At 34.5% G+C, this 16,329-nt stretch overlaps 1 protein-coding gene across 6 annotated transcripts in view; it reads left to right on the plus strand.

Annotated features, from left to right (window-relative positions):
- The window catches only part of ADK (adenosine kinase), a 519,965-nt gene that overhangs the window by 163,071 nt on the left and 340,565 nt on the right, over positions 1-16,329 (plus strand). For all 6 annotated transcript variants that reach the window (XM_069461107.1, XM_069461112.1, XM_069461110.1 and 3 more), the window contains one exon: positions 900-978. In XM_069461107.1, the coding sequence (XP_069317208.1) occupies positions 900-978 (79 nt within the window). The remainder of the gene's footprint in view (positions 1-899; positions 979-16,329) is intronic.

Below are 16,329 nucleotides of genomic sequence, written 5' to 3' on the forward strand. Positions count from 1 at the left end.
TTTTACATTCAGTAAGACATGGAAGAGGAAGTGAACATATGCTTTTTCATCCATCTTTAAGTGTAAGGGCCTATAATTTTTATACCTCTTGAACTGATTCCAAGGGTAACATTAATAGGTGAAATTTTGGTTGTATAGAAAACTCTTTTGAGTTGTCTGGAATGAGGAGAAATGCATACTGATTTCTGCATGTCTGTAGTTAACAAGGGATTCTGAGACTGGGTTTCTGATTTTGACTTCACCAATTTGCTACATGTGACTTGCATTTGGCAGTTTATTAATTTGTATTTTTAGGCCGGGCGCAGTGGCTCAAGCCTGTAATCCTAGCACTCTGGGAGGCCGAGGTGGGCGGATCGTTTGAGCTCAGGAGTTCGAGACCAGCCTGAGCAAGAGCGAGACCCCATCTCTACTAAAAAAAATAGAAAGAAATTATATAGACAGCTAAAAATATATATAGAAAAAATTAGCCGGGCATGGTGGCACATGCCTGTAGTCCCAGCTACTCGGGAGGCTGAGACAGGTGGATCCCTTGAGCTCAGGAGTTTGAGGTTGCTGTGAGCTAGGCTGACGCCACGGCACTCACTCTAGCCTGGGCAACAGAGTGAGACTCTGTCTCAAAAAAAAAAAAAAAAAAAAATTTGTATTTTTACTCTCTGTGTAGGCTATTGGTTAATTATGGACAGTCTATTTCAAATTCTTATAGTTGTACACTTATGGGAAAAGTTTCTTAAATATGGAAATGTATATTTATCATATAGTATTTAAGTCATTTATTCAACATAATTGTACAATTTAAAAATTCCACTAATTGTGTTTTAATGTGCTTCTAATCAGAAAAACTTGCATTGTGACAGCTGACAGATGCTAACTTACTTTTTTCTACTGTGATTTCCTTATAGGTTTGATGAACTTGTAAAAAAATTCAAAGTCGAATATCATGCTGGTGGCTCTACCCAGAATTCAATTAAAGTTGCTCAGGTTGGTTAATTATTTTAAAAGTTAAAATGATTCTAGACTTTTGACCATTCTGCATAATTGTTCCAGTGTGTATTTTGTTCATTTTGAATTGGGGATTTAGCAGTCATTGCCCATCTAATAAACAAAAATTATTTTATTTTAATTGGTATTTCTTTGTAAGCTTGAACATCTTTTAATATGTTTATTGTTCATTTACATTTCTTTATTATATCCTTTTGCTATTTTATAATTTTTCATGTTATTTGTAGAAATTCTTCATATTTCATGGATTTTTTTATTTTATAAGTTGAAAGTATTCCTTGTTTCTTATATGCATGTTAACTCTGTAGTGTCTTTTACCATGCTAAAGTTCTTAATATAACTATCAAAGTTTTTAGTATAATTAAACTTCATGGCTTCTGCGTTTTCTGCATGTTTCCTTAGAAAGGACATGCCTACCATAAGATACTACAAATTCTTCTGTATTATATGCAGATACGTAAATTCATATATATACATAAATATACATGATATGTTTGTATCTAAGTGTGTGTGTATTACACACACTTAGGATCTATCTTTTATGTATGTATGAATCTATATATCAATACCTATACCCATATTTTCCAATGGGAAATTGAATAACCCCATTTATTTATTTTTTTATTTTAGCATATTATGGGGTACAGATGTTTAGGTTATGAATAAACCCATTTTGACATACTCTTTGAGTCATTAGTTTAACCTAATCTTGAATCAAAATGTGGGTAGTCTGTTTAAACTTGCAACTTTGAAAGATATGAAACAGCTTTATATGCCACTTGGTTTTGACCTCTGCAATTTGAATGCTAGCCCAGAATCCCACTCAGTACAAGCACAGGTCAATTCTGATGAACTAGCATCATTTTTCTTTTTCATTGATTAATGCCTTTCCCTTTGAATTCTAATTAACTTCAAGGACTAGAGAAGTGGAAAATTGACAAGTAAAATTCAAAATGATTTCTTTTCCTTTGAAGTAACTCTTAGTTGATTTAGACCTACAGTATAATTATTCCACATACTTCCAAAGCTCAAACTTAATAATAGTGTTAAAATATTTTAGGTTGTAAAAATTAATCTTTAAGATGGTCATTATTGTGAAGTGGCCTGAGAGAAGGTCTTTGTCAATTATTTGTATATTTTTTTTTAATTTGTAAAACATCCTGCTGGTCACTGTGTGAGCTCAGATTAATAGAAAAAAGATAATTTACTTTTTTGTCTTTAGATATTATATTAGTCTGCTCAGGCTGCCGTAACAAAATACCACAGACTAGATGGCTTAAACAACAGAAATTTATTTTCTCATAGTTGTGGAGTATGGAAGTCCAAGATCAAGGTGCTGTCAGGGTTCTTTTCTTGTGAGGCCTCTTTTTCTGGCTTGTAGATTGTGGCCATCTTGGGATGTCCTCAACTGGCCTTTCCTGTGTGCACCTTTGGAGAGAGAGAGACCTCTGGTGTTTCTTCCTCCTTATATGAGGAACCCAGTCCTGATTAGGGTCCCATCCTTATGATCTCTTTTAACTTTAATTATCTCCTTAAAGATCCTGTCTCCTAATACAGTCACATAGGGGATTAGGGCATCAATCTATGAATTTGGTAGGGGTGGAGGCCAACACAGTTTTGTTTACAACAGATATTTTTCTTAAAGCCTCAATTTATCAACGCATATTCTGCTACCTTTTCAGTCTTTTCTCCTCCTAGATCTGGGGGGGCTATTAGCTGTTAACTTTCTGAGGAACTTCCACACTATTATCAACGTCCTACCTAGTTTTAACACACAGACGATATAGGGAAACCTGCCTAATTATATGAAAAGAAGCAACTAGAGAATAACAGAGTTTCTTTGCATTAACTTAACCACTACTGAAAGGGAAAAAAAAAAAAAAATAAATAAATAAATCACTGGTTAGATGGATGACCTGAGCAATAGAACTATGCACGGATAAAAACTAAAACGAGGCCAGGTGTGGTGGCTCACACTTTTAATCCTAGCACTCTGGGAGGCCAAGGCAGGAGGATTGCTTGAGCTCAGGAGTTCAAGACCAGCCTGAGCCCTGAGTAAGAGTGAGACCCTGTCTCTACTAAAAATAGGAAAAATTAGCTGGGCATGGTGGCGCAAGTCTATAGTCCCAGCTACTTAGGAGGCTGAGGTAGGAGGATTGCGTGAGCCCAGGAGTTTGAGGTTGCTGTGAGCTAGGATGACACCATGGCACTCTAGCCCTCAACACCCCAGCCCCCCAAAAAGACAAAAATAGGCAAGTTGAAATTTAAAAAAATACCAAAGAAGTATTAATATATAGAAAATATAGAAGATGGAAAATATGAAAGAAAAACTAAAAGGCATGGAGAATTGATCATGTAGCCCAGGATCTATTTAACAGAAAATACAGAAAGGGAAAATAGAGATAATAAAGCATAAGAAAGTAAATTCTCTCCTTTCTTGAGGATTTTCATCAGTTTCTATCTTCTCAAAATTTATTAATATCAAGTTCTCCCTCAGATTTCCACCTAATGTTGGTCTCATTAATAAAATAGTCATTGCGTATTGTTATTGTTTTGCACTTTTTCATAATACTTCATGTGCTTTGTAACAAGGTATTCTTGTAATTGTTTATTTGTTCTTTAGCAAGATGATAAATTGGAAATTTTGGGTAAGCTCATACAATATTTTTACTTCGTAATTGGTGGTATATTTGGAATTGAAATCCTATCCTGATTCCGAAACTATCAGTCATTCTTTTATACCATATGCAGAGCAGTTCAGTTTAGTTCAAGTAACATTCATTCATTTAGAGACAAGGTCTTGCTTGTCACCCAGGCTGGAGTGTAGTGGCGTGATCATAGCTCAGTGCACCTTTGAACTCCTGAACTCAAAGGATCTTCCTACCTCAGCCTCTCAAATAGCTAGGACTGTGGGCACACACCACCACACCTGACTAATTTTTTGTACAGTTAGGGTCTAGCCATGTTGCCCAGCACCTGGCAAAATATGTGTGGGTATGTGTGTATATGTATAAGGGTATATATAATGTGGGGTGTGTGTGTGTGTATAATTTACGCATATATAAAACAGAATACTATTCACCATCAATAAGAAAATAAATTTTGACATATGCTACAGCATGGATGAACCCTGACGACTTTATGTGAAGTGAAATAAGCCAATCACAAAAAGACAAATACTGTAGGATTCTACTTACATGAGATACCAAGCATAGACAAATTCATAGAGACAGAAAGTAGAATGTGGCTAATACACTTTTCAGTGGTTAGGATAATAAATTCTGGGTTATGTATAATTTACCACAATTAATAAATAACTTAAAAATAGATTTTAGAAATGCTTCTATAGGGAACATTAGCCTAAGTTACAGATTTCATTAGCTTATTCAGTAATCAATGAGGCAACATAACAGGCCAAGAGCATGGGTTTGCTCTTGGGAGCATGGGAGTGCATCAGAACTGAGTTTGGGTTCAAGCTTTTTCATTTTACTGGCTATGAAGCCATGATCAATTTATTCAACTTCTTTGTGGTTTTATCTGTAAATGAAGAGGTAAAAGTTTAGTTCAGATGGAAGTTATAAGGATTACATTATATGATGAATGTTTTTTAAAACAAGGTTATACTACTTTTTAAAAGAAAATTTGGAAAATATGAGCATTAAAGTCCCTCACCATTTCCCAAATTTTCTTCATCTTCACATGATTTAAATGTACTTATTTGTGGATAGAGCAACCAGATTTGTGACTCTCATTCTCTTAAAAATACTTACTGGGATTTAGCCCTCAACTGAGTATTATGTATGGTTTTTCAGTTCCCCAGAGATTTTCTGACTACTTTTCCTTTGTATTTGATTGGTGATCTGATTACATTGTCAAAATGTAATTTGTGACAGGAATATCCATACAGCTTTGAAAAAATATTCCTTTAGAAGAAGTATCTTTTAGAGAGAATTTCTCAGATTTTCCTTGGCAACCATTAATAGGTGGTACTAGCCCCCTTTGTACATAGATTAGTTATTTATTGAACATCTGCTATGTGCTTGTTGTTGTGCTAGTCAGTAATTGGTAACATAAGCTGTTTTTCCTAAATGTTAAGTACAATCTGAAAAAAATATTTCGAGCCACAAAGTGATTAATCCTAATATAGTTTTGGTTATATCCCATGGGTTGAATGAATGATGAAATTGAGGTTGGCCTTGAAGCTTTCTTTAAGGCTAGGCAAATAACAACAGAAAGGTGACAGGAACAGCCCGGTAGCAAAGGTGCTGGATTATGTTGGATGTTTATTTCTTATTGCTCAGGCTGGTCTCAAACTCCTGGCCTCAGTGATCCTCCCACCTTGGCTTCCCAAAGTACTGGGATTACAGGCATGAGCCACAGTGCCCAGCCTCTCTTTTCTTATCCATGTGAATTCTCCTTCACTCCCAGTTTCTCTGTCACTGAAGAATACAGCTAATAATGATGGAGTCAGGATTTGAACCAGTATCTGATTGAATTCAGTCTGCTTTTAAACAGGGTCGTAGCTTATAGCCAAGTATGATCCACATCGATGCCTTGACCTGTACATTGTTTTTAAAATTTTTTAAAAGATTGCCAACAATTAATACTCATGATGTAAGTTATGTTAAATACAAAGATATGGATTTTGCTTGTCTTTTGAGGCCTATCTGGACTCAAATTTCTAAAGGACAATACACCATCAGGCTGAAGAGGCACTTCCCCTTTCATTAGGTCTTGTTTTCTATTAATAGTTTACTACAGACTACATACCTTTTAATTACTCTCTGATGTAGGTAAGCTAACCAGGTATCCCTGTTTGCCCAGGACTGTCCTAGTTGTAACAATGAAAGTCTGGCTTCCTGGGAAACCCTTCTCTGGGATACAAAAAGACATTTTTTGGTGGCAGTGTAGAAGTTGGAGAAATAAGATGGCTTCAAAAATAGGGGCTGAAAGCAATACTGATTTTAATGTTCAATTGATAAAGCATAAATTATTCACCTTTTGTTTTTTCCTCCAACTGCTGATATTGGGAACTGTGATTTGTGGTTCACAGGAATGGATCATCCATTGCTGTATCACTTTTGAGTGAAGTGACTTAAGTATATGTGGTAGGCGGAATATAAGATGCCCTTGAAGATGCCAACCTCCTAAATCCCTGGACCTTGTGAATATGCCTTACATGGCATAAGGGACTATGCACATGTGATTAAGATTATGGTCATTGAGATGGGACATTCTTCTGAATTATCTGGTAGGACTCAATCTAATCACATGTAGACTTAAAAGAGAATGAGAATAGGAAAAAAAAAAAATGGTTGCAAGTGATTTGAGATATGAAAAAGACTTAACCTCTGACTTTGAAGGTAGAAGACGATAATGAGCCAAGGCATGAAGGTAGTCTCTGGTACCCGGGAATGGTCCTCAGCTGACAGTCAGTTCTACAGCTGTTAGGAACTGAATTCTGCCGACAGCCTGAATGACCTGACACCTCATTCAGACTTTTTTCCTGTCTTTGTAAGATAATACATTTTTGTTGTTTAAGCTGCCAAGTTTGGAGTAATTTGTTTTGGCAGCAGTAGAAAACTATTAATAATATAGTATGCAATTTAACCTTGTAATTGTTAAGTGTTAAAGGTTAGTTTTTGGCTTTGTTGAGTAACTGTGTACTTTGTATTGAGATAGAGCTAATTTGATTTTTAACGTTTTGATTATTGTAACCATGTTTGCTAAGTGTTCAGATAATAAAAATGAGGATGACTTCAATACCAACACCATCATAGTCTATACATTATCAAAAAGAAGGATAAATGGCTATGATATTTTAATGATAAAACTTCATATAAATGGATTAGGGACGTAAATAACCAAAACAGCATACCTCACAATATGCAGAAAAGAATTTGGGGTTGGACATGGCAGGGAAGAGAATCTGAAAGCAAATGTAGAAAATGACAGGCAATTACTTCTTAATTAGTCAACAGTTATTTAATCTCGCAAAAAGATACTGATGCTTAGTTGAAAATAGTGGCCTCCGAATTAGTTTAGGCATACCACACAAATGAACATGCATTATTACATTGTGCCCTTGATCATTTTATGAAACTGAATAGAGTTACATTTCCTGATTCAGAACTCTAATGACCTGTGGGAGAATCAGAGGGAACATTTTGATAATGTGTTGGCCCTTTATAATGTAGAGCTCATTCTATCAGATCTTACCAGTAATCATACTTACATATGTTGCAAATCATGTCAACAACAAAATGTTCCCAAAGCTCTTAGGTATTTTGATTTGTCAAATCATGTTCTTGAAGATTTTAATGAAACCATAGGCCACAAAAACAAAATGTTCTTCCTTTGTCCAAATACAATTCAAGATTTATATACTTGTATATTTGACAGATAGTACAACTATACATTTTGGCAAATTTCATTCAGTCGAAACTTCTTATTAATGAAATTGAAAAGATCTTATCTGTGTGAAGCCTTGCATACCTCATAGACAACGTTGTTAAAAAGCAGTGTAATTTGCTTACCTGTGATATTGATGCTTTCGTAATGAACATTTTTGGTCACGTTTCAGTTTTTTAAAAAGTGTGTAGAAGCACTTAATGTGATTTTTGACTTGAAAGAAATGGAAGAAGATGGCCTCCTTGGATATGTGCCTAAAAGATGGCTGTTATTGTTGCTGGACATAGAAAAGCTGCCCTGTAGTAAAATATTATTGAAATGTGGGACAAGAAGAATACCCTCTAACTTGGCAATACATTGAGGATGAGAATGGAAAAAAAAGATTAAAGCAAAACAAAAATTTATGTGCCATTTCTCCAAATATATTTGATGACATTTGAACATGCCATAAGGAGGCTAGAAAAAAACTCGTACAACGAACAAATGGCTCATTTTTATGTAATAAGAGTGCTTCAGAACTCAAGGAAAAAAGTCACCAGAAAAGGGCAGCCAAGTTAAATAGAACTTTTTTGGTTTCTTCACTGAAACTGTAACTTATTTGAAATCCAATTTTGATACCACAAATTCAGATTACCTCTGTGCTTCAAAATCATTTCTTTGAAAAAGAGATGTTTTACTTAGGATGACATCCACTGTCCTGAGTGTTTTAAAATGATGGACATTTTAGACATGGATAAGCCTGTATAATGAATCTATAAATTGAAAAGGACATGATTAATAAGCAGCTAGAATACCAAAACATACATTTACATGAAAGGTAGATGAATGTTTTTATAGAACCACAAACTAATTCCTGTATATCTAAACACCTGTTGTTGCTATTAAATAAAATCCCAAGTATTCTGTGTTTACATGCTTTTGTTGAGAGGACATTTAACTTGATGTCAGCAAATTGGACTGACACCAAGAATGTGGGCCTGATACATCAGAGCTGCAAGTCAAAGTAGATTTTATATTTGACTATATTAAGTTTTAGCACACATAAAAGAAGGATGACCTCAAGACTAGTCAATTCAGAGAAGTATTATTTGAAGGGAAACACAAAAATAAAAATATTTTATTTCATGGGAGAAAAAGCAGCATTTCATTGTTCTTTTTTTTTTTTTGTTAAACTGGGGTTACACTCTTCGTTCAAAAAGTCTTACATTGGTGTATCTTAAGAATATACAGAGATACTGTGCCAGCTTTTATGGAGCCTGAGAGCATGCTTACCCAACCCAGCCCTACCTAGCTGTACTCGTTCACCTGCCTCTGCTATGGCAGAGAATTAGGACTCACCTGAAGTTCCAGGACCCCACCCACCACCTGGGACTTTGGAATGCTTCTCCTGAGGGACTAGAACCAGTCACAGGACCCAAAAAGAATATCGCAGCTTGTTCCTTCTGGCAAGCGCCACCCAAGGACAGGTCGATTTGCACACCCTTTACAGCATTTTCTGACTCAGTCACAGGGTGTGGTTGATCCTCACTCACAAGCACCACCTACTATCTCAGAGATTAAACTGGGGCATTATCTAAACAAAAGAAAATCCAAAAATAAGAAGCAATAGCGAAGGAATCAGTGAAAGAACTCTAGAAGTATGAAGAATCAGTGAAAGGTCACCCCCAAAAGGCAACACCGGCTCTCTAGCAATGGATACCAACCAAAATCAGAATATTGAAATGACAGATGAAGAATTCCAAACACAGATTGTAAGTAAGCTCAATGAAAAAGAAGAAAAAATGGAAAACCAGTACAAACCACAAAAAAAAAAAAAAAAAAAAAAATTCAGGAAATGAATGAAAAATTCACTAAAGAAATTGAAGTATTAAATCAAATAGACCTTCTGGAAATGAAAAATTCATTCAAGGAAATGCAAAACACAGTGGAAGGCTTAAGAATAGATGAGACCAGACAGAAGAAAGAATGTCAGAACTTGAAGAAACACCTTCAAATTAAACAAGTTGGTCAAAGATAAAGAACAGAGAATTAAGAGGAAGAAACAAAGCCTGCAAGAAATATGGTATTATGTAAAGAGGCCAAACATAAGAATTATAGGCATCCCTGAGGGTGAAGAAGGAATCACCACACAAGGGTTGGAAAAACTATTTGAGGGAATAATAGAGGAAAACTTCCCTGCTCTTGCTATGAAATTTAGATATCCACGTACAAGAAGCTCATAGGAAATCAAGGGTATCCAAATGGGCAAAGAGAAGGTCAAACTATCACTCTTTGCTGATGATATGATCTTATGTCTAGAAAACCCCAGGGATTCTGCCAAGAGACTCCTGGAATTGATAAATAAATTCAGCAAAGTCTCAGGTTACAAAATCAGTGTACAAATCAATAGAAAATTGCAGATGATGTAAACAGATGGGAAAACATATCATGTTCATGGATTGGCAGAATCAACATTGTTAAAATGTCCATACTACCCAAAGTGACTTACAGATTCAATGTAATCCCCAACAAAATACCGTCATTTTTCAGAGATCTAGAAAAAATATTTCTATGTTTTGTTTGGAACCAGAAAAGAGCTGGAATAGCCAAAGCTACCTTAAGCAAAAGGAATAAATCTGGAGACATCACTTTACCAAACTTTAAGCTATACTACTAGGGTATAGTAACCAAAACAGCATGGTACTGGTATAAAAATAGAGACATAGACATCTGACCTTTGACAAAGTAAACAGTAATAAACACCAGGGAAAAGAATCCTTATTCAATAAATGTTGCAGGGAAAATTGGATAGCCACATGTAGAAGACTGAAACAGGATCTGCATCTCTCACCGCTCACAAAAATTCAAGATGGGTCACAGACTTAAATCTAAGACATGAAACCATAAGAATTCTAGAAGGAAATGTTGGAAAATCTCTTCTGGATATCAGCCAAGGCAAGAATTCATAACCTGTTATTTTTTAGTGTTTTTTTCTTACTGTTTTATTCATTTGCCTTTTAAATCTTATAGGAATAAAAGAGCAGCAATTATAAATGAAAAATTCAGTAAAACTGGCATTTATATTTACCTATGTAGTTACCTTTACCAGGGTTCTTTATTTCTTCATATAGAATCTACTTAGTGTCTAGTGTCCTTTTATTTTAGACTGAAGGACTCTACAGCATTTCTTGTAGGGCAAATCTGCTATTAACAGACTTCCTTGGCTTTTGTTTATCTGAGAATGTCTTATTATCTCCTTTATTTTTGAAGGATACTTTTGTTGAATATAGAATTCATGGTTGCTAGTGCTTTTCTTTTAGTATGGTAAATATGTCAACTAACTGCCTTCTGGCCTCCATGGTTCCTGATAAGAATTGGTTCTTAATCTTACTGAGGATGCTTACTTGTGACAAGTTGCTTTTCTGTCACTGATTACAAAATTCTTCCTTTGTCTTTGTCTTTCAATAATTTGACTATAATGTTTCTTGGTAGGACTCTCTTTGTGTTTGTCATGCTTGGAGTTCATTGAGTTTGTTGGATGTGTAGATTCATTTCTTTCATCAAATTTGGAAAGTGTTTGGTTATTATATCTTCAAATATTTTTTGTATTATTTTCTCTCCCTTCTTTTCTCCTTCTGATATTCCCCTAATGAATATGTTGGTCTGCTTGATAGTTGTTTTTTTGAAGGGAGTTTGGAGCAGCCTACTCCACTAATGTACTCCATAATTATTTACTATGTATTGTCATTTTATTTATTTATTTAGTTAGTTAGTCAGTTGGTCAGTCAGTCTGTCTGTCTGTCTGTCTGTCAATCTGGTATGGCTGTTCCTAAAAAGTTTCTAAACCTTTGTAAAACATTGGTCACCCTATGTTAAGGTCAAGGGTCCATTGTTTCTATTCACACACTGGAGCTATTGGTTTTTTAACCTGGACCTACTTCATTTATTTATATTTCCTTTTAGCAGCTCTGTTTTATACTATTGTATATCCTCTCAATTATTAGATCCTTACATCAGCCTATACGGTAGGCAAGATGTACTCTTCATTCTAATGATAAGGATTCTGATTAAATAAAATCAAAAAATGTCATGGTGGGTAACTAAGCAAAGCAGAGTTAGAACCCTGGTGTTCTAACTGGTAATCTCAACTTTGTCTCCTTACTAGAGATTTTTATTTCATCTTTAGAGGATTTCAGTATTGATTCTCTAAATTTTAGAGATTTTTGAGTAGTGTTTGACATACTCTCTCCACTTCTTACAGTCTTCCTTGATTTGGGAAGAATTGGAGGTTGTCAGACAGAGTCAGGTATACATCATTTTAAATACAATTCCTTAGTAAATGGACTCTTTCTTTCATGCTTCCTAGGGACAACGTTTTTCCTTGGAGCTTGAATACCTTTCTGTCCCTTGGAAATTTATGGTATTATCTGATTTATTGCATTTTTTCAGAAGCCCAATGACCAGCTACATGAAGTATTTCTATTTGGATTTTTGTTGCTGCTGTTGTTGAGACAGCATCTCATCTGTCACCCCTGCTAGAGTACAGTGGCATCATCATACCTCATTGCAACCTCCAACTCCTGGGCCCAAGCGATCCTCCTGCCTCAATCTCCCAAGTAGCTGGGACTATAGGCTTGTACCACCATACTCAGCTAATTTTTCTATTTTTAGTAGATATGGGATCTCACTCTTGCTCAGGCTGGTCTCAAACTCAAGCAGTCCTCCAGCCTTGGCTCTCAAAGTGCTGGGATTATAGGCATAAGCCACTGTGCCTGACCAGGTATTTCTGTTTGTTTTAAGTTATATAAGTTCACTTGTTTTTAAGCTTCCTGAAATTTGATTTATTGATTTTTCTAATGTTTTCTATTTATTTTAAAAGTAATATTTTGTGATGTATTGTGGGCATCTGATAAAAAGTTTTAAGTACCTTCTTATCCTTTGTTAACAAAAATATAAACAAGTAATTATTAGGATCAATTATTTTTTTCCCTGTCATTATTACAACATTGAGGGTATATGGATTTTTATGATTATTCAATAATAAAGAGTAAACATTCCCTTATTACTTTAATAACTGCCATTTTTCTAAACATAGTAAATTTTTTTCCTCTCATTTAACCACAGGTCTTTGGGTAAATAATATTTCTTTCTTTACTATGCTGGAAATTATTTCATGGAAAGTATAAAATTTTTCTATGTTTCTTGCTAAATAGACTTCTCTCTTCTATTTTTCTTTAGGTAGTAGAGATGATGCTATGATGCTAATTATAGATTTTCTTCCTTAATCACATATATAAAACTATCAGTAATAGACTTGCATTTTTCTTCACATAAGAATTAAACATTTAGCTTGGTCTGTTCTTCATTTACCATATCCTTATTTCTATCTTATAATTCCTAATCTGCTTTTCTGATCAATTAATTTTAATTTTCCAATTTCACATTTCTCTCCCAGTTAGATAAGCCTCCATATTTGTATTTAACTTCTAGTAAAATTTTAACCATGTTTTTGTTTTGCTTTTAATTAAATTTTGAGAGAACTGCCTAAATGCCTGTGTGTTTATTTTTTTATACATCTCAGGGGGATGCTTTTAATTGTTTTTTGATGCAAAACATCACATAATAAATCAGTGTTCAGAATTGTATTTGAAAGCTTTCCAAAACCCTGTGTACAATGAATTTCTAAAAACATTGAACAAAAAATAAGTTTCAGGAGTTATGTTTGAGTGAAATAGAAACATTGAACTAAAAATTATAAAACTGACATTTCAAAAACCGTGTAGCATTACCAATTGAGTCATAGTATTTAGAAGTTTAAATTGATTTAAGTCAAATGCCTCATGTTGCTTATTTATTTCTAGATCTTTTTTTGAGAAAAGCTAATCTATGTGGTTTTTATATATTAATATTTCTGAATATCTCTTTTGTGACCTATTTCATGTATAAAAACTAGTGAGAGGTTAAAAGGCTTTTTATGAGACATACCTCTGGTGATCTGGGAGCAGTCCAGACTACTTAGATTTAAAAAGAAGATATAGGCCGGGCGCGGTGGCTCACGCCTGTAATCCTAGCACTCTGGGAGGCCGAGGTGGGCGGATCGTTTGAGCTCAGGAGTTCGAGACCAGCCTGAGCAAGAGCGAGACCCCATCTCTACTAAAAATAGAAAGAAATTATATGGACAGCTAAAAATATATATAGAAAAAATTAGCCGGGCATGGTGGTGCATGCCTGTAGTCCCAGCTACTCGGGAGGCTGAGACAGGAGGATCACTTGAGCCCAGGAGTTTGAGGTTGCTGTGAGCTAGGCTGACGCCACGGCACTCACTCTAGCCTGGCAACAGAGTGAGACTCTGTCTCAAAAAAAAAAAAATAAATAAAAAAATAAAAAGAAGATATGATATTGAAGTGATCAAAGAGAATTCTCCCTTCTAATGCCTTACACCTGAAACAGTTATAGAAATGTCAATAGCACAACTGTATTTATAAATATCTGAGCAGGATGTGACAGATGGTGATGCAACACAGAATCTCATCAGTCCCTTCTGTCATTAAAAAGGTGCCTATTAATGCCAATTTTCAGATTAATAAATAATTTTAAGTAACATGGGTCCTATAAAATAAAGCTGAAATTGTGCTATTTCCTGTAATTTTTAAATTTTAAATATGAATTAACACCTAACTTCTTTAATGATTTTTTCCCTTGTCAAATTAGATTGTGAGGTTTTAGTAGCTAAAATAAGATGAAGAAAGCACTGTTTTGTTGTCCTAAGTGATATTTTTGATGTGTTTGTGACATTCTTCTAATTTGTCAGATTCTTTAATATAAGGCAAAGTCAGTATTTCATCTCTTCCTTCCTTCCTCGCTTTCCTCTCTCCCTCTCTCCTTTCTTTTTTTAAATTTCTTCCAGTTTTTGTCCTCTAGACTTTGTTTTATACTTAAATTGTTTTGCCACTACTAGTAAAAACATTTTAGTTCTGTCTCAGTAGTTATGATTTTGCTCTGAGGTTGTCTTATACAAATCTATACATATATACCACAATTATCCACTTCATAAAAGAAAGGCATACCTCTGCGCTCTTGGGCTTTAATGTCATGCGGTGTCAAAGGGTATGACATTAAACATGGGTACAATTTGAGGTTATATCTTTCTTGCCTAAAACAAAGCAAAGAAAGCTTCATTAATATATACTGCAAGCAAGAGGACCTAATTTCATCAAGGGGATAAAACATTTGCCAAGGTTCTTTTCCTTTTCATTCTGTTTTGCAATTAGAATTGAGAAACTTTTTTTTATCCTATGGGTGATATATTCTTTTAATTGAACTACAAATTAGACTTTTTCTGAAAAAAGTCTCATTTGTTTATTGGTCAGACCATGATTTTCATCAGTTAAATTTATGGTGGCACTGTCAATTGCCATTTTTCTTCTGAAGGCAAATAAAATATTTAATTGTTTGGATTTTGAAACTTATATTCAAATTAATATATATTTTCTTTTTCTTTAAGCAGCTTTTTTGGAATATAATTCACATATTCAATTCACTCATTTAAAATGTATAATCCAATGCCTTTTAGTATGTTTACAGAGCTGTGTAACCATCACCACAATTTCAGAACATTTTCATCATCAAATAAACCCCATAACCAGTAGTAGTCATTCTCCATTTCTCTCTCTCTCCCATCCCATCCTGCCAGCCACTACCCCAGATAATCTGTTTCTGTATGTTTGCCTATTCTAGAAATTTTTTAAAATCCTGTCTAACTGATTGTATATCCTTTGACTGACAAACGTCTCCTCATCCTCCCACCTCACTAACCACCCAAGCTTCTGGTAACCACCATTCTAGTCTCTGCTTCTATGATCAGCTTCTTTAGATTCCACATATGCACAAAATCATGCATTGTCTATCTTTCTGTGCCTGGTTCATTTCACTTATCATGATATTCTCCAAGTTTATCTACATTGTCACAAATGACAAGATTTCATTCTTTTTTAATGGATGAGTAGTATTCTGTTGTGTATACATACTACATGTTCTTTATCCATTCATTCCTTGATGGACTCTTAGGTTGATTCCATATCTTGGCTATTGTGAATAATGCCTCAATAAACATGGGAGTGCTGATATCCCTTGGACATATTAATTTTATTTCCACTGAATGTATACCAAGCAGTGGGATTGCTGGATCATGTGGTAGTTCTATTGTTAATTTTTTGAGGAACTTCTGTATTGTTTTCCATAGTGGCTGTACTAATATTCCCACCAACAGTGTACAAGGGTTCTGTTGATATGTTGGTTACTATAGCTTTGCAGTATATTTTGAAGTCAGTATATTGCCTCCAGCTTTGTTCTTGGTACTCAAGATTGCTTTGGCTTTTGCGAATCTTTTTTTGGTTCCATACAAATTTTAGGATTGGTTTTTCTATTTCTGTGAAGAATGTCACTAGTATTTTGAGAGAGATTGCATTGAATCTATAGATCACTTTGGATAGCATGGGCATTTTAACAATATTAATTCTTCTAATCCATGAGCTTGGGATGTTTTTCCATTTGTTTGTGTCATCTACAGTTTCTTTCATCAGTGATTTGTAGTTTTCTTTGCAGAGATCTTTCACTTCTTTGGTTAAATTTATCTCTGGGTATTTTATTTATTTATTTATTTGTAGTTATTATAAAAGGAATTGTTTTCATGATTTCTTTTTGAGATAGTTTTTTGGTGTATAGAAAAACTGATTTGTATGTTTTTCTATTTTCTATATCTTTATAATTTAATCTTGGTAGGTTATATGTGTCTTGGAATTTATCCATTTCTTCTAGATTTTTCAATTTGTTGGCATATAATTACTCATAGTAGTCTCTTTTGTTCCTTTCTATTTCTGTGGTATCAATTATAATGTCTCCTTTTTGGTTTCTTATTTTATTTGTGTTGTCTCTCTTTTT

This window comes from Eulemur rufifrons, chromosome 28 (assembly GCF_041146395.1).
Source record: "Eulemur rufifrons isolate Redbay chromosome 28, OSU_ERuf_1, whole genome shotgun sequence".
NCBI lineage: Eukaryota > Metazoa > Chordata > Mammalia > Primates > Lemuridae > Eulemur > Eulemur rufifrons.